The sequence below is a fragment of the Notechis scutatus genome, chromosome 2 (assembly GCF_049901735.1).
Source record: "Notechis scutatus isolate UNSWTSFEM ecotype Mainland chromosome 2, rNotScu1.2, whole genome shotgun sequence".
In the NCBI taxonomy this organism is placed as follows: domain Eukaryota; kingdom Metazoa; phylum Chordata; class Lepidosauria; order Squamata; family Elapidae; genus Notechis; species Notechis scutatus.
In genome coordinates, this window is record NC_142010.1 from 169,167,166 (window position 1) to 169,185,835 (window position 18,670).

Genomic DNA, 18,670 nt, shown 5'->3' on the forward strand with positions numbered 1-18,670 from the left:
TCTGCCTGATTATCTTGGGGAAACACAATAGCTAGAACTCAAATAGTAGTTCCATTTTGAGGTGCGGGTAGTCCTCAATATATATTCAGTAGCATTAAGAAAGACTTATATTCTTTTGAGGGCAGCTGCAAGACACTGTCTAAAACCAAAGAACTTCAGGTACCCACAAGGTCCCAGGCCTGCCCTGAATGAGATTCCCCCCTTTCATTTGAAGCCATCACTCAAATCCTTACCACAAACTTCTTCCCAAAGTCTTCTCCTTGTCCCAGGCAAGGATCTAGAGAAACAGAAGTTAAAATCCTCTTAGGACAAATAAAACAAGTTGAAAGAACCAGGTTTCTGAGTATAATCACCAAATAACAGAGAGGAGTTGGTTTCTGTTAACAATTTTTGGTTAATGAAAAAATTGCTTTAATTTCATAAATTCATGAATACACTGTTTTACTCTTTTAAAAGGATTCTTTTTTTAAAATTTCTAGGCCCATCCATTGTGACCCCTCCAAAGGACATCTGGAATGTCAGTGGAGCCCAGGTTTACCTGAGCTGCGAAGTCATTGGAATTCCCACTCCAACTCTCACCTGGAACAAGGTTAGTGGAAACTAGGCAAGTTTTGAAGGTGATCCAGCAGAAGATTTTCCTGGGGAACTTCATTAGAATAAATGAGTACCATGTCAGAACCCTGCCAAGTTCATGCCACATAAATGAAGGGGCCTCCAAGGTGCCTTTTACAGCAATGAGTCCGACGCAGAAATCCCTGGAGTCTGTGCTATTTGTAATGCTTAAGAGTACAGAAAGGGTACAGAAATAGAATGTTGTAGGTAACTGTGAGAAAAAAAGTAAACAGTTCACCATATTTGTGGCTCCTTTAAAACTATTACAAGTGCAAATGCAAAAGGATTAGAATGTAGCATGGTGATATATGAATTTAGGTATGTGACAGAAAGTGCCTTGTCAAGCCAAACTTTCTGCAGAGCCTTGGAAGTGTTATTTAAATCATAGAACGTTATTTTAAAAATTAATACTATGAATAAATCTGGTTCTGGATTCCATTCTGTTCACCCTTTTATACGAGCTCTGTTACTCTTCACCATATTAGGTCTTCCAAAGGAGCAGGTGCTAAGGAATGACTGGAACAGAATGCCAGGGTATTTCTGGAGACCTTGAAATATTTCAGGCAACAAATACAAGGCCTATTTTTGATTCAGATTCTTGGTTGCCTGTGAATGAGAAAAACAGAGGAACTGGAAAGGAGTTGCTGCTTCAGCAGTATGAGAACAGATAATATTGATGACCTTGACTTGTTTTGTAGTGGCTGAGAATTTGAGCCATGTGTTAGAAAGACCTTGATTTACCCATATTTTTTTTAGTTTCCAGTCTCTCCTTAGACATTAATTTTGTTTGACTTTATTCATGAAGAAGCCAGAATTTCAGAATGTGCTTCTGTATGTCCAGAAAGTTAGATAGTTGGTAGGGTTATTAGATCTGGGCTGCAAAAATCCAGTTGATCGCTATCGTGGTAGTTCCACAAATGGGAAATAACAGATTTAAAGTCAGCGATAAGAGTGTTGGCTTCACACTAGATTTTAAGCTGTAAATCATATTTGCAGAGATGATAACTTGGGTTTAAACAAAATATTAACATTTGGCCAAAGCCATTTCCATGGCTCACTAATTGTGCAATTAATGTGCACAATGTATGATAACAATTAAAGTTCAGAAATAAAGGGAGAGGGAGAGAGAGAGAGAAAGAGAGAGAGAGAACATGTTTATTTCATGTACCATAATAATTTGTAGATGTACTTGTAGTAGCCCTAGAAGACAATGGGAAAAATGGGACAAATTATGTTGGGAATAATATAGAAGTGTTCATCTCAAGTGCTGCTGGTAAAACAGTGTGATGTAGTAGTTAAGGTTTTAGAATATGACCAATGAAACCTAGGATTTTTTTCCCACAGCACATAATTCAACTTTAGAAGATGCTATTGTGAGAGGTGGTGCTGCTTACCAGCAGGGCTGGTGGCTTCAAAAAAAGGGATTGGACCAGGGGTGAAATTCAATTTTTTTCCCTACCGGCTCTGTGGGTGTGGCTGTGGGCATGGCTTGGTATACTTGGTATAATAGTAATAGCAACCAGTCGCAATTTTTTACCCATTCAAATCGTTCCTACCACCTCTCCCGAAGTGGGCCGAGGTGATTGAATTTCACCCCTAGATAGAACCAGTTAATGGAAGTCATGGAGATCAGTAGTTTTAGCGTTGATTGCAATATGACTGCATCTGTTGGGAAACTAGCAAGCTTCCTTGTCCAGGTGGCTGGCCACTGTAAGAACAAACTGCTGGACTAGATGGACGTGGGTTAAAATCCAGCAGCCCCCTACTTAAGTCTCTACGTTTAGTTTAGGTCCAACCTTAGCATGGAATCTCACAGGCTGGGCTTTTGCGCCAGTCATTCTTTCTCACCTTACTTCGCTCTTGTGATTGTTATGATGAGCATAAAATGAAACAAGATCTCTTAATATAGAAATTAATTCATCTCTAAATTATGAGAGGAATAAAATTAATATAGGTTAAATATAATTGCCTTGAAGTACTGCACAAAAGGCAGGTTATAAAGCAATAATTATTTTCAGAATAAGGAGAAAGCAAAGGGGCCTCATGCCCTGGAGGGTTCCAAATAACCAATTTTTTTCTATGGAGAGGCCTAATTTACCATCTGATTTCTCAGTATTTGACGTGAATTTAAAGTAAGTGGAACCCAAGAAATGTGTTTTTCCTTCCCTTTCCTTTTTTTCCTTTGCCTTTAAATAGGCCTTGAAAACCTGGTTCTTGTTCCAGGGATGAGGGTTGCCCCCTTTCAGTTTTCAGTTGGATGTGGCATGAGAAATAAAGCATTCATTGTTTTCCCTCTGGGCAATTGCCATCTTTCTAGGAACTATTATGTTTCTAGGTTTCTTTCTTTTTTCATTTTATAAGTTCCCAGAATCGTTGCAAGGTCAGGCAGCCCTAGGGCTGAGGGTGAGAAAAAAAATGAGAGAGGAAGACGGACAGATGGCTTTGGATATGACATCATGGGTGTACAATGTTCAGATGCTGATTGAAACACAAGGCAATAATGGGAGGATTGAATAGAGTCTGAACTGATAATTAGAAGACATAATAGTGTGGTTACAAAAATAGGATTTCAGATGGTAGCTCTTGCAATGGGGCTATTTTCCAAGATATGTAACAGAGAGAAGTAGGAGAACTACAGAGAAAAGAGAAGTAAAACTATTTCATCCCTTCTGCCCAGAAGCCAACTATATTTGGCTCTTCCACAATTGTCAGAAGGAGCAACCTAGCCTATTTCTACTGTAACTTTGGGAACTGGTTCCTCTGTTGGCTTCTTTCCATTTTTCCACCCCTCTACCCCCTGAAATCTTTTCTTTTACTAGTCATGTCAGGGACCATATTAAAACAGCTATTTATAAATCACTCTCTTTGAGCAAAGAAATGGTTAAAAGAAAATGTTCAGTTACTCAAATATCCACAAGGAAATGGTTGTGTTTGATTTGTGATCCTTTACAGCAGATCCCACAGTTTTCTCCAGTAGTGTGACTACCATGCTTAGAAAAGTTGGTCTCCAGCTGACTGATTACAGGGGAACATTTTTTGCCTGTTTTGGGCAAGAATATGGAAATAGGTTTTGACCCTGCCTTCTAGTTTAGTATTCCCTTGTCTCCCATTCAAGCACAAACCAGATCATAGCTGCCTTCTGCTTGACCAACCATCTGCTGCCACATCAGGGCTCTCTTCTGACTCTTACTACTTCTAAATTATTTGCTTGACCTTTCTAACTCAAGGAGATAGAGTGATACCAATCACAAATACTGTTCTCATTTTAGTATTCCAATTTTCTGCTCAATGACCTCTTTGTCAGAAGTAAAAGCACCTAAAAATGCCTATTTGGCAATGCTCAAGGGGAATTTATATGGTTTTTTTTATTATTTAAAAGATTTCTACAATTCTGGACAGCTAGCAGCAATAATTAAAACATATGGAAAGACTGCCTTGATTTGAACTCTTGAACATTACTTACCCAGTGAAGGAATGAGTTTCTAATGCCTGGGTGATAAAGTATTATCTAGGCAATAAAATGTGCATCTCCTCCTCCATAATGAAAACACAAAACCAGCAGATAATTGTTTATATTTCCATGGCTGCTTTTCATTAGTCACAGTGGTTACTTTCTCTTTGAACAACTGGCAACTCTCCCTACCATATTATATAAGCAATTCGTCTTTTTTTAAAATGCAGTTTATTGTATAACTAAGGAAAATTTGCTTTTTAAGGAAATAGTAGTCTATTCTAATTGGGCCTCCTGAAAATAATTTGTGCTCTTAACCAACATTCAGTGTAGAAAGTCTGAAATGTTTTAACTATATGGTATATTATTTATTTATTTGTTTATTTATTTATTTGATTTGATTTGATTTGATTTGTCAATTGCTTACAAGATAATAGGTATAAGTATATACATAGTTATGAATACATGAAATGGGTACATATAAGAAAAATAAAAGAAACAATAGGACAGGGATGGTAGGCACATTGGTGCACTTATGCACACCCCCTACAGACCTCTTAGGAAAGGGGTGAGGTCAATAGTAGATAGTCTAAGGTTAAAGTTTTTGGGGTTTGGGGAAGAAACCACAGAGTCAGGAAGAGTATTCCAGACATTGACCACTCTGTTGCTGAAGTCGTATTTCCTACAATCAAGTTTGGTGCGGTTAACCTTGAGTTTGTATCTATTGTGTGCTCTTGTGTTGTTATGGTTGAAGCTGAAGTATTCATTGACAGGTATGTCATTGCAATGTATGATTTTATATACCATACTTAGATCAGACCGAAGACAGCGTAATTCAAGGTTTTCTAGGTCTAGAATTTCAAGTCTGGTGGCATAAGGTATTCTACGAGTAGGAGTGGAGAATTCTTCTTGTGAAATATTTCTGGACTTTCTCAACTGTGCTAATATCAGATACGTAATGTGGGTTCCAGACTGATGAGCTGTATTCGAGTATTGGTCTAGCAAATGTTTTGTATGCTCTAGTTAGTAGTGTGATATTACCAGAGAAAAAGCTACGTAGGATTAGGTTAACATCCAGGTTCAGTCCTCCTGACCAGTCCAAAACTCTACCCACCCACCTTTCCAAGTCTTTACTCCCATCAGGGGTATCCAACCTTGGCAACTTTAAGACTTATGGCTTAATTCCTCAGCATGGCTGGCTGAGGAATTCTAGGAGTTGAAATCCACAAGTCATAAAGTTACCAAGTTTGGAGACCCCTGACGGCCAATCTTTCTTTTCATATATAGATAACAAGGGGACAATATAGTGTCCAAAGAGTGGAACTTCTTCCAGGAGACCGAGATAATTTAGCCGTTCAGACACGTGGTGGTCCTGAAAAGCATGAGGTGACAGGGTGGGTATTGGTAAGTAAAATTCTCTTTCAGGTTAAATTGTGATTTTGAGAATTTTGCAGCAAGTAGAGAAATAAGATTTTTCTTCTTGGAGGTTGGTTGGGAGGAATGTTGACACATCATGAGGAAAATGATATGCTGGCTTTCTAGGTTGAATGATTAGGTTTCACCTAAGAATTAGTATATAATCTATTATGGTTATGCCATCAACTGCCCATCAACTGATGATACTGTGTGTTTAGTCTCAAATGCTTTCCGCTATTAGCTGTAATTACTGAAGCTGTTCTTAATCCTTTCGGAATTAATGGAGACGACATAACAGAGCCATGGTGGCACAGTGGTTAGAATGCAGTATTGCATGCTAACTCACTGCTCACTGCCAGGAGTTCAACCTTGACCGGCTCAAGATTGATTCAGCCTTCCATCCTTCAGAGATCGGAAAAATGAGGACCCAGATTGTTGGGGGCAATATGCTGACCCTGTAAACCACTTAGAGAGGGCTCTAAGGCACTATGAAGTGGTGTATAAGTCTAAATGCTATTGCTAAAAAGTTTGTTTAAGGAACATTCAGGGCCATAGCATGTATAAGGATATGAACAACCTTGAGGAATGCAATTAACTATGACTCTACTGTCTACTCCAATAGATATCTCCATTGAGCAAAGATGATGCTGGAGAATATGAATGCCACGCATCTAACTCTAAAGGAGAAGCCACGGCTTCTGGAAAAATTACTGTGGTAAATTCCTTAAATGAAATACCTGCAAAAGGTACGTAGGTCTGCATAAGCACTCCCTTTTCTATTGGATCTAGTTAAAAAAAAATAGCCTGGGTTGATTATTAATTGGTAGTACATTTTGTCATGATTTGTGACCAAAATATGCGTTTCACATCTTTGTAAGCTTCAACTGGCTTAATGTATTTATTATTGTAAACCATCTCCTGCATTAAATTCTTGTTCCTTGCGCTGGTATCACTGAATCCCTTTAATGTCTACGACCAGCAGTCTCTGAAAAAAAGTAAAATACCGAAGAAAGTTTGCTTACTTGTTATCTATGATTTTAAATTAATCTAAAATAATTGTGGAGGAAGAAGGAATTGTTATCTATTTCTGCTTTTTTTCTTGCTTCAGTGAAATACCTTTGATTATTTCTATAGCAACTCATTTCTCTGGAATGTATCTCAACAATAACAAGTTTTCTTAAATTAAAGCACACTCTCATTTTTTTTGTAGGTGAAAGTACTGAGCTGTAAAAGGTGAACCATATATACTGCATATTGAGAGACAGTGCCTTTCATCTATAAGAAGTTTGTTTTTTGGAAAATTCACAATCAGCCATGGCTCTGTTTTACTTCCTACTATTTTTGCTGTAGTTCCAATAAAGTATTAAGCGAATGTCTGGAAAGCTTTTATTTCTATTTACATAAAACAAAATTCACACGTTCATAATCTGAAAAATAAACTTCCAATAAAACACACCATGTGTTGGGATTTAAAACACATTTAAAAAGGAAGTTTAAAGCAGGCAATACAAATTTCAGGAAAAGGTGAATTGTTTGAAGGCTACACACTCATCATTCGAGGTGCAATACTCATTGACATCAGTTCTTGGAAAAGTAGTTTGCAGGCATATGGCATCCTCACCAGAGAAATCTGGGAAAAAAAAATGAGATTAACCTATATTAGCAAAAACATTTCATTCCAGAAAACGTTCTATATCTTTCCTCTAAAAAAAAACCCCATAGATGGGGTTAGGGAGTTCAGAAAAGAACACCAAGAAATAATTTTTTAAAGGCTTCAAAGGCTGTAAAAATAACAGTGATAAAAACATCTTTGGGAACAAGCTGGGAAATGTGAGAAAATTTAGAAAGGCACTGCTTAGTACTGGCCAAGCTTCACAGGTGTGATGGAATATGCACCTGGAGGAGCAGTGCGGGAAGAGTCTAGCAACACAGAACTTTCCCAGAGAGAAGCACGGATTAAGAGACTGCACAGTCCCAAGCTAGAAAGGAAGGGGACAAAAAGTTCAGGGTAGCCACATCTCTCGGGATATTACTCATATGTTAGTAGGTTGCAGATTTAGTTTGGCAAGGTTCTGTCTATTAGCTGTAAGCAAACAGAAGACTGAATTTGATTGGATTTCATTGTGTCCTCTCTGGGCTTGGGCCTGACAGAAGGCCTTCTATATAAAGTATGCTGCAATCGAAAAAGCCAATTTCTTCAATGTCAATTTCCCTCTAACCTGGATGAAGAAGGACTTAAAAGATGATGTAACCATCGAGTATTAGGGATTCCAGGATATTGAAGTGTACATTTAACTGGCCATTGACCTCCAGCTAACCATTGCTTGGAATTTGAGTCCCCTATCTTACACGCACACACACACACAAACCTATTTACAGTAAGTCAATGTGAAGTAGAGCTTGGCATCATCATAATTTAAGTATTAAAGAAAACACTTTAAAAGCAAAGATTATTACTATTGCCAGGAAAATCAAATGACATTTTGTAAAGATAACATTTTAAAATTCAATTATATTCTTTCAGAAATTTTCCGAACTCTTCTGAATGGATGGGAATAGTTTTATGCTGTCCCTCCTGCAGCGAGTGACCCTGAATATATTGTATTCATGGCAGATAACACAGCGTAGACAAGTATTGGAAAAAGTGCCTCAAGGGGAGACAAAGATAACAAGTTTTTTTTAAAAAAAAGAGAGAAAGAAAAATGAAATGGAATGGGCAGTATTTTCCTACCCTCTTAACATACCTGTGTCTTATTACGACAACCCCTGCATTCATAGGTGTGGGTCCGGGTGTTTGCTATTGCCATTAGCCCGCACAAGTTGCATACGTGAACCTGATATGGATCTGAGGCTTCAAACAATCTTTCCCTCAGGAACTGCGCTGCTCCATGAGCAATCTGACAGTCTCGTTCCATCTCTCCAAACCGAAGACCTCCATCACTGGGTGAGGGGGGAAAAAAAAAATCATGTCCACTTCCTTATTTTTCCAAGTAAGAAAAACTACCCAATTGGGCTGCCCGTTACTCCTGCCCCAAATTAATGTAAGAAGGTACTACAGGAGAAGCCAGCTTATGTACCAAAAACGCTCCTGAGGAAAGAAAGTCTTTAAAAAACAAAGCATACCGGAAGCTCCAAAGAAGTGCTACATATGCACACTGTCAATACAAGAAAGGCTAAGGAAAATAAGACAATGTATTTCTCAACAATATATTTTAATACTCCCATCTGGGCTCCTAGCATTTCTGGTCTTAATATTTTTCTAGCCCTCATAGTTGCAAATAATATCACTAAAAGCTATGAAAAGGCTTGGGGAAATCTCAGAAATTAGTGGCATTTTCTAGTAAGATTTCTAAGGACTGTGGCTTTAAATATTTTGCTGAAATAAAGACAAATTGGAAAGCATACTAAGTGGGCATCTATTTCTTACCGAGATCGACCCTCCATAGGCTGCCTGTTAAGGATCTGAATAGGTCCTCTTGCCCTGGAATGAATTTTATCATCTACCATGTGTTTTAGTCGCTGATAGTAAGTGGGGCCAATAAAGATCTGTGATGTGATTTTGCGACCAGTAAAGCCATTGTACAAAACCTGCAAAAAGAAATTCCTCCTGTTGTAATAGCATATCAGTGCAGAGAGCAGACAGAATGAGACTTATCACTCATCCGTTGTATCAGATTACCTCATTTCCTCTCAGATGATACCCATAATCAGAGAGCAAGTTTGAAATCTTCTGCACGTTGACTGCATCATTAAAAGGTGTAGCATCACCTATCTCCCCTTTATTTGCTGATACCTAGAAAAGTAGAAGCAAAGACTAGCAAGTATTATATTGTTCCTCATCATAACTGTCTAAAATGAAACTGGGAAGATTATATTCTAACTCCCACTGAAGTGTAGAGCTCACTAAGTCATTTTACTTAAACTGAAGGGCTTCTGCAAGTCATAAATCGGAGAAATGGGGACTATGTAGTATTTACTCTGACTTCTTTGGAGGAAGAAAAGAGTAAACGTAAACTAAACATTAAAAGGATTTTAAATATTATGCAAATGTAGAGGTTGTGTTTTCCCAGCGTCTAGATTAACGCCACAGGCCAGAAAGATAGCTTTTTAATTTGAAAATAAAATGGCTCAAGATTGCAAGAGATTAAAAACAATCTGATTCAACCTTGGCTGGGTATGCTAGAGTCAGAGATGCCCCTGGAAGCTCTCAAAGAGAGCATGGTGGAGAATATCTCAGTTCCAAGCGGCAAGACCTACCTTTCCTTGAAGACATTCAATCAAGTGACCAATGGTCATTCGCGAAGGGATAGCGTGGGGATTGATAATTATATCAGGAGTGATGCCTTCACAGGTAAATGGCATATCCTAAAAACGAAAACAGATCAGAATCATATCTTTTTCCACAGCACCATTTTCTTGATTATAGTTTGCTTAATCTATAAGCTTTGCTGGTTTTTTTGTGTTTTTTTGTATGATATAAGTCACAAAATAAACTATACAACTTCTTTATTCTGTCAGTCATCCAGGTCATGGTTGTCCCTAAGGTGCTTTTTCAAGAGGCAACTGGACTTTCTGATTTTTCTTTGAAGACATTTCACTTCTCATCCAAGAAGCTTCTTCAGCTCTGATTGAATGGGGGGGAATGGAAGGATTTATACTGTCATATCCCTCCCAACTCTGAGAGAGGGCTGTTCAATCTATGTCAAGTTTGATCAGCCCTCTCTCAACAGAGGGGGGGGGGGATACTGCATCATCTATCTCCAGTCTACAACACAGTCCTTTCAACAGTTCCACGAAGGCTCCACACCTATTTGCACTGGTGACCCCGATGACACAGGTAAACCTCCAGGTAGCCTTAATGACTTGCACAAAGCATGCAAATAACCAGCTGTCTGCAAGGAGTATAAATCCTCTCATTTCCCACCATTTAGTCACAGCCAAAGTTTCTTAGAGGTGAAGCAAAACATCTTCAAAAAAAAAAAACCAGACAGTCCAGTTGCCTCTTGAAAAAGCACCTTTGGGATACTTGCAGTTATTTTTTCATCACCCTAAATGTGAATCTGTGGCATTTGAGGCAGCCATTAAATGAGGACTACCTACAATACTTTCTAAAATTGCTTCTGTTTTCCATGTATACTTGTATGTAGCCCATCTGCAGATAAGCTGATCCTTGAATTTTTAACTAAAATACATGAAAAATGTGGGTTGACTAATCCAAAGATAGTGCATTTTTCATGGTATTCTGGTTAAACATTTGAGAGTTATCTAATATGTGGATGGGCTTATACATGAGTACATATGGTATATGCTCATTCTATTCTTATTGTAAGATCTTTTCCATGTTTTGCCGTAGAACAGCCTTTGAATTCTCTAAAATCTCCCAGAATGTTAGCAATCCAGTCTGAATAGAACAGGAAACATAATAAATTGGTATCTGGCATATTTCAGGCCTGGTTTAAAGGCTTGGTGATATCCTACGTGGCCTAAATAACATCAGATCAACCTCCCTTCCTTTATATAAATTTTCCGCGGTCTTAAGGCTCTCCTTGATGCAATACTTCAAATAGGGCCTTTTTAGGAGAAGAAGAGATTCAGAACACCTTATCCCACATAAGAAGTTTTCATATTGAGTTAAATATATGTTTTCCACTATTTTACTGCTAAGATGTTTTTCTGGCTAAAGGTTGTAGTAAAATTGATGTAATTGTTAAGATGGCTTGATTGCATATGAGCACAGATGTCGAGAAAGCAATTGATATATTCTAAGTCAGGGGTGTCAAATTCGTGTCGTCGTTGTAGCATCATGTGACACAGCGGGACTTTTCCCCCCTTCATTAAACCAAGTATGGATGTAGCCAGCGCATGACACATCAGTCCCACAGGCCGTGAGTTTGAAAGCGCTGTTCTAAGTAGTGTAAAAACCAAGGCGTGATTTAAAATCCAATCACCTAAGCATTATCCTCTACATCATTTACCTCTTGCCTGTATTGGATACCACAGGTACCTTTCTGACCATGTCTGCTAGCAAACTTATCTCCAATCTGTGGTATTCGGACAGACCGTACCTGGAGAGATAGAATAATAACAATCTATTACACCAACAATTCCCAAATGCTGGATTTATTCTTGCAGACACATTTGCATAACTCCTATACTTACTCTTATTTTACAAAACTTGTATCCTTCCTGGTTCAAGGTAATCATGACCTGGTCAACGATACCAGTTTCACTAGTTCGTAGAAAAGTGCTGCAATCCCTTTTGGTATAGCGACGATTGGTGCTCTCCAGTTCATCTTCGTTCTCAGGCAAAGTTACCGTCTTGCCAATGATGACATCATCTCCTGAGACACGTACGCCAGGTGCAATCAAACCATCGTCGTCCAGCTTGTCATAGATGGCATGCCTCATCCCTGAGAAAAGAAGAAAACATTGCATGCTTCCAGACCAGGGCTTCTGCTTGTTCCCTTTTCCCTTTTCTAATAGGATAACATTTCAAGGCTGATACTGTTCCATTTTTACTCCGGTGTCATTCTGAATTCAGGAAGAAAAATCTATTTCATAAACATATGAAACTTAGGAAATTCTATTACTGAGCAGTTATTTACTGTCTCTGTCTTCATGATGTACTCCTGGTCATTGTCTATTTCTTACCCTGGCATGTTTCACGACTAGGTTTCTCAAACACTTCTTCTTGGTCGTATCCTTTTTTTGACTCCTGTTCTTTATACGAGCGATAGAACACAGATCTAATGGAAGAGAGAAGCAACACCAGCAGCTCCAAGTCAGAAAGCACTCTTTTAGTTCAGGTTGAGACATGAGCTAACATTCTTCAGCAGCAGGACAAAACATGCTGACATACATTAGCAAAATGTCCACTGGAGATTGGAAGGCTATGAACTAAAACCACCACTTTTACTACTAACCTTTAATCTAAAAATGTAGCAAAAAGATGAGTTTCTGACAAAAAAAAGAAAAATACTTGATGACTAACCTACAAAGAACATATTCCACTGAAGTGAAATCTTTGATACAACAGACAACTTCAAAAAGCATACCAAGAATACTTCAAAACTAGTGACCTATTTCTTATAAGCATGTGAAATAGTTTTTTAACAGGGAAATAGAAATATTTAAGAAGCCAAACCTGAAAAAACCTCTGTCAACAGCAGAGCGGTTCATGATAACAGAGTCTTCTTGATTATATCCTGTATATGAAGCTATGGCGACTATAGAGTTGATGCCTGTAAGAGATTCAAGAATGCACTTCAATTATACACATATTCTTTTCACTTTACAGATAGAGTACTAATGCCAAATAAGCTCTAATTTCTCAGTAGTTATATTTTGTTTTCTACAGCATGATGGGATATGCATATAAACACACCCAGTGACTTCCCATGGAATAGCCTGGTGTTATCAACAGAAGATACGTTTTGTGTGGAGCAGGTGTGGAACTTGCTTACAATTTCATATGTTCCTTCAACTATGTCCTTGAGAACTGTCTTCAAACCCTGTTCGTTTGCTATCCATATTCAAAAACTGGACCACCTTGAGCAAAAACATTCCAAGAATTTAAAACCAGCTAATTAGATCATAGTTGAAACTTTTGATAAATATTTTATGCTTGTTAAAATTGAAAAACAAACAGTGCAAAATGCAATAAGAATGTGCACACCCAAATACAAGCAATAACTGAGATAGATATGAACAAGGTACAGAAACAGAAAGAATGCATCTAAGGAATACTGATTACAGTTTTGACCACTGCCTTGCTACAAGTTATGCCAAAAAGTACCATGCGCTGACAAATATATTAAACAAGCAGGGCTTATTTAAGGAGCAAGCTAAGAAATATTTCAAAGTTGTAATGCTTTTCCTTTGTGATCCAGACATGCTGGTGCAAATGCTTTTCAATGTATTAATGAAACCTAATTGATTAAAGGTATAGGGAAAAGTTATATTCTTAGCTGAGGTAAACCTCTTCTCATTCTGCTATTGCTAAATCATCAATTAACAAATATCGAATCATCAAATCTCAAAGAAATGCCCCACATCTCAGTGAAAACTCATTATTGGTATTTTGGAAATTAAAAAAAAAAAAAAGACACTTTGGCATATCTCTTTGAGAGGTGGATTGCTTCTCTAGAAGTCCAGGTTTTATAGTTGAGGGTTTTACACTTGCACTAATCAGCAACTTGCAATCATACCTGCTGGCAACTCTCTGAACCTCAAATATTCCATAGAACGTGTGGTCACAAGAGGCTTCTGAGGATAATATAAAACATGGGCCAGGGTATCCATACGGACATGGAAATTAGTGATATAAACTCCCATGGCTTGTTTGCCCATAGCAGATTGGTATGTATTCCTAGGAGACTGTTAAGAAAGGAGAAATTGTGTTAGGAATGAAAAAAAATACCTTCAAAATTAATGCTTATTATTATTCCATCAAGTCATTAAAACTCTTACTTTAAAATAGTATAAAACGAAGTCCAACAAACCTGATTGTGATCTGGAAATGGAATAATAGATGCACAAACTCCTAGAATCATGGAGGGATGAATCTCACAGTGTGTATATGTGGAACAATATGCCACACCTTTCTCCTGTAAGTCATCTGGAGTCATAGCCAGCATAACAGTCTCCTCTTCTAGAGTGTCAATGTATTCTACTACACCACTGGCCACCAAATCCTGCCAGCTAAACAAAATTAATTTTAATTAATGCAACTACATACAGAGTTCTAAGAACAAACGTGATAATTTACATCTGAATTCCAAGAAAATGCACATCATTCAGTGTAACGAAAAACTAAATGTAAGCATGCACATATTATATTATCCATAATGTTGTCCCTTCAGATACAATAGGCATTTGCTCCATTCCTTCATTAGTTTATGGTTTTGTTTTTGCTTAATGCATATACAGCAGAAACCAATGTCTTGATTCCTTAGAATTCAGCCCTTTTCTAAACTTGCTGTCTTAGCTGTCTAACCCACTTGTGTACTGAATATTGTCCACGCTCAACTCTGAAGATAAGAATCTGTAATGAACACATTGATCTAGCTGGCTGTCAAAAGATGCTTGTAAAAGGAAATCTCTAATGCAACCTGGGAATGAGATAGGAAAGGAAGTGCTGTAACATTCAGAAATTCACATATATTCCTTGTATTTTACAGCTTCCATATTTAGAATACAGTGACTTTGGCAATTTCAAAAACACCTTTGTTGCTTTGATGAATGAACAGGAATTACAAGGAGGAATATAAGCAGGTATAAAAAGAATTACTTTTTGTAAGATCAGCAAATAGCTGCTTTCTACCTCATCCAAGAGGAATATTCTCCAAAATGGTGACAGGACTTGTTCCTAGTAGCACTTGAGTTATACTAGCAAAGTCAAATCACTCTAGAAAATGCCCAGCAAGTGTTTCAGACAAAACATTTCTCATTTCTAAAAACTATACTCAAAAGACTTTATTTACTTCTTGTATAAGTTGGACCTTAGTCTAAATCATCAATAACATAAACATTCTTTTCAATTCCTGCTCATTTCCATATAACATTTTAGCACACAAATTATGCCTGGAGTTTTCCTTTCTCTTCCCATGAAAAGTATCTTTGAGGAAAGACAACTACTAAATATCCCACAAAAAGAGAACATTTGAAGATAACCCCACCTGTAGTTGTTATATTCACGTTCTTTCAATTGGTCTATATGCCTCTTCTTCAGTAACAATTTTTGTTTTTCCACAATTAGAAGTGGGCGGCAGATCCTACCAGCATCAGTATAAATGCGAATTTCTCGTTCCCTGATATCTCTGATCATGGACACCTGTGTGAGAAGACACGGTTCTCATAAACACTTTCAACTAGCCATTTTTAGTAGACAGATCAAAATATCGAAACACCATGTTCGCAGATGCCCCCTTAATATTTTGCAAGTTGTGAAAATGGTGCTCTTCAGAAAGGCTTTTGTAGCTTAATGGCGATTAACCAATCCTGATGTCAGATAAAAGCAACTGAGTATCTGAAGAGTCAAGGTGAACATTCTGAATTACACATGGCCTTCAGAAAGATTATCACTCTGTTTTAATTCATCAAAATTATATAGAATTTAAATTAAATCACAGATCTTTTTTCTAGCTCAACATGTTTTATTTATTTTTTTGATCTAGGATGGCACCTCTATAGAACAGCTGGAATTACAACAAAATGTACCTCTGATACAATGATATCCATTTGCCGTCGCAGTTTTCTCAGTGTATTCATAAGCTGCTCTGGATCTTTGTGAATTCCAACCCAGCAACCATTCACAAATATTTTTGTGGCACTTATGGAAAAAAAGGGAAACAGTTAAGCTGCTGCTTTAGAGTGAACCACATAGGAGCTAATGGTATTCCATTCCATGATTCTTACTCTGCAATTGCTGCTGGGGAGATTTCTTCCAAGTTTTCCATACTCCATTCTTCTAAAAATTCCAGAATTGGGGATGGCTGAGACCCCACAGAAATATAGGCCATCAGAGCAAGATTCTTCACAAGCCCCACAGCATGACCCTAAGAACAAACACAGGCAATGTTTTCAGTCTTAACAGGCTCTATTATGCACAGAAGTTCTGGCAGTTTTTGAAATTATAATACCACTTAAGTCAAGACTCAAGACTGTTATATGAGAATGGATCCTGAGGCACATTTGGTGGAAGACAAAACCTGTGAAACCCCTTTTTAAGGTTTTGTGGAGCATCCTGTAATAATTGCCCTGCATTTTGGCAGTTGATTTGTTAAAACATTCCTGCTATTCCAAGGTACTGTAGAAATAAGGAAATATGAGACAAAAACTAACACTTTTAAAAAAATAAAAAAGGATTCTCCCAGAAATTGGAGAAAAGGAATATCCTAGCCTAAGTTGTTTTATATTAACATCACACTCATTGCAGCTCTTCCATTAATGTTCCTTGTGGCCAACAAAAATGTGCTTGCCACTGTTCACCGATAACTCGGTTCACGAATCCTTCACATTAACTTACTGGGTTTCATTACCAACCAATTATAACTTGAGGTGGTGTTTAAAAATCTGAAAAGACACTACTAAATACTGCAGAAAAAGATGGTAATAATAAGAGGAAGGCCTCTTTCATGGAAGCTATACTTTCTTACGTGTATTTTTTTATAAGCATTGTTTACACAGCAATTTTTCCTATGAAAATTAGGCTAATTGTCCTATGCAAGCTGAATTACCCAATGCAAAGTAGCCTAATTCACATGGGAAAAATCTTACAGCTCCAATTTTTTTGGAAAATTCCATTCACGGATGCTATACAGCAACTTAAATATAACCTTTGCTTTACCTCTGGAGTTTCAGCAGGACAGATCATTCCCCACAAAGTGTTGTGCAACTGCCTGGGCTTTGCTAGTTTACCATCTCTTCCAATAGGTGAGTTTAAGCGTCGCAAATGGGAAAGCGTAGAAGCAAAGGTGAGACGATTCAATACCTCAAGAAATGAAATCAAGGACATTTTTAGGTTTTTCATTACATGTGAAACCTAAATCTTGCTGCTATAAGCTCTAAAAATTATGTTATCAACTACGAGGAATATGTCATTGACAGTGAGTTACTGAGAGAAAGCTCGGCAGCCATATAAATTTTCTTAATAAATCAATAATTATGAAAGTTTTATTTGCAATATTTATTACATATAATTTGAGCACCACATTTTACTAATGTAATTAAGCATAGTTTAATTCTGAATGACTAAAGGACCAAAGAATACGATGAGCACTTTTAACTAAGAACAAAATCTAATTGTTCTCCCAGGTGGAAATTTACTGAAGTGCAATTTTATTTTATTTTTAAAGGATTTATCATCTGAACACTGTAATTTCTCAGCTAAATTTAATTTTCCTTACCTAGATAAGATTCATTCTACAATTCTTTTATAATTACTACAGCAAATTTCTAAGATACCCCTAAAATGATCCAAATGAATCAGATAGCCTCAGCCATTATCAGCAATGTGAAAGGGGAAATCTAGAAGTCAGACTTTTTAAAAGTTTCTTCCCTAAGGATCAGGGTCCCCAACCACCGGTCCGTGGAACAAGTCCTACCGGGCCGCTGGCTTGCTGGGCACGCCATCTTTTGATGAAAAGTGCTTCCGGTGAAATGGTGGCATAGCCTGAGCTTTTCCAGGTAAAGCTTTTCATTCCTCCCATCTATTTCATGCACTTGCGCCGCCAAAAAAGTGTCTGAGGTCAATCAAAAAAGATGCGGCGCCCAGCTGATGCTGGTAGGGCTATTTTAAGTACTAAAATGTTTGCAATAAAAGAGGCTGGGGAAGGAACAGGCACAAGGAAGATATACAGTGTAACTGTATTAAGAACATTTTGAATAAAAAGATCCATTTGGAACAAATAATCTAATGCCAAAGCATTAGAATTGTTGCTGGTTGAGGAAGAGGGTGTTTCGGGGTTAAGACACTTAGAAGAGACGCCAAGGTAGAAGGAACAAAATGAAGGGTGGGCAGAAAATGGGGCAAATAAGGCTAGTAAAGAACTATTTATTTAGGAAAGAATAATAAGGAAAATAAAATGAGCATTCTCATATTTCAGCCAACCCACTGAACTAGAATTGCTGTCATTCTCTAAAAAGAATTAAAGTGATATAGTCATGTCTCTTCTGAGCTGATAACTTTAAAGAACCTAAATTTGAATGGCAGGAGTACCTAAAACAAAACACTGTTTCACTCCACAGACAATACACTTACTTGTGATACTCCAGCTCTAGCCTGGTGAGCTTTCTTCTGATCTCCCCAGTTGCCAGTTGCTAATGAATATTTCAAACCATCTGATATAATCCTTGTTTTAATTGCCAACTCCAAGTTAAAATCTTTGCCTCTGTCAATAAATTTCTGGGCATATATTCTAACTTCTTTCAGCAAATTCTTAAACATTCTGTTTAAGGAAACAGAAACATTGTATAACAATAAGTGCAATTTTGCATATTTCCCCATAATCTTCCACATACAATACCAAACCAAAAGGCCTCTATTTGCAAAAGATTAGTCACAGTTGAAACCAGATTGGAATGGTACTAACGTTCTCAGGATGGTTACTAGATGAATAATCTTTTCTACAATGTCAGAGCATTTAAAGCACTCAGATACTACTATAAATCTGATTATCCTGACATTGTACA

At 37.5% G+C, this 18,670-nt stretch overlaps 2 protein-coding genes across 2 annotated transcripts in view; one reads left to right on the plus strand and one right to left on the minus strand.

Moving 5' to 3' along the window:
* IGFBP7 (insulin like growth factor binding protein 7) overlaps positions 1–6,851 on the plus strand; it is a 24,375-nt gene extending 17,524 nt beyond the window's left edge. The window contains exons 2-5 of the mRNA XM_026688442.2: positions 480–589; positions 5,351–5,467; positions 6,102–6,225; positions 6,690–6,851. Of these exons, the coding sequence (XP_026544227.2) occupies positions 480–589; positions 5,351–5,467; positions 6,102–6,225; positions 6,690–6,709 (371 nt within the window). The 3' untranslated portion in view covers positions 6,710–6,851. The remainder of the gene's footprint in view (positions 1–479; positions 590–5,350; positions 5,468–6,101; positions 6,226–6,689) is intronic.
* POLR2B (RNA polymerase II subunit B) overlaps positions 6,852–18,670 on the minus strand; it is a 22,500-nt gene continuing 10,681 nt past the window's right edge. Inside the window, exons 10-25 of the mRNA XM_026688441.2 lie at positions 18,240–18,426; positions 16,827–16,970; positions 15,896–16,035; positions 15,698–15,809; positions 15,157–15,311; positions 13,981–14,179; positions 13,687–13,855; positions 12,624–12,720; positions 12,131–12,225; positions 11,639–11,889; positions 11,455–11,544; positions 9,737–9,844; positions 9,159–9,272; positions 8,907–9,067; positions 8,224–8,419; positions 6,852–7,109 (exon numbers count right to left, since the gene is read on the minus strand). Of these exons, the coding sequence (XP_026544226.1) occupies positions 7,020–7,109; positions 8,224–8,419; positions 8,907–9,067; positions 9,159–9,272; positions 9,737–9,844; positions 11,455–11,544; positions 11,639–11,889; positions 12,131–12,225; positions 12,624–12,720; positions 13,687–13,855; positions 13,981–14,179; positions 15,157–15,311; positions 15,698–15,809; positions 15,896–16,035; positions 16,827–16,970; positions 18,240–18,426 (2,308 nt within the window). The 3' untranslated portion in view covers positions 6,852–7,019. The remainder of the gene's footprint in view (positions 7,110–8,223; positions 8,420–8,906; positions 9,068–9,158; positions 9,273–9,736; positions 9,845–11,454; positions 11,545–11,638; positions 11,890–12,130; positions 12,226–12,623; positions 12,721–13,686; positions 13,856–13,980; positions 14,180–15,156; positions 15,312–15,697; positions 15,810–15,895; positions 16,036–16,826; positions 16,971–18,239; positions 18,427–18,670) is intronic.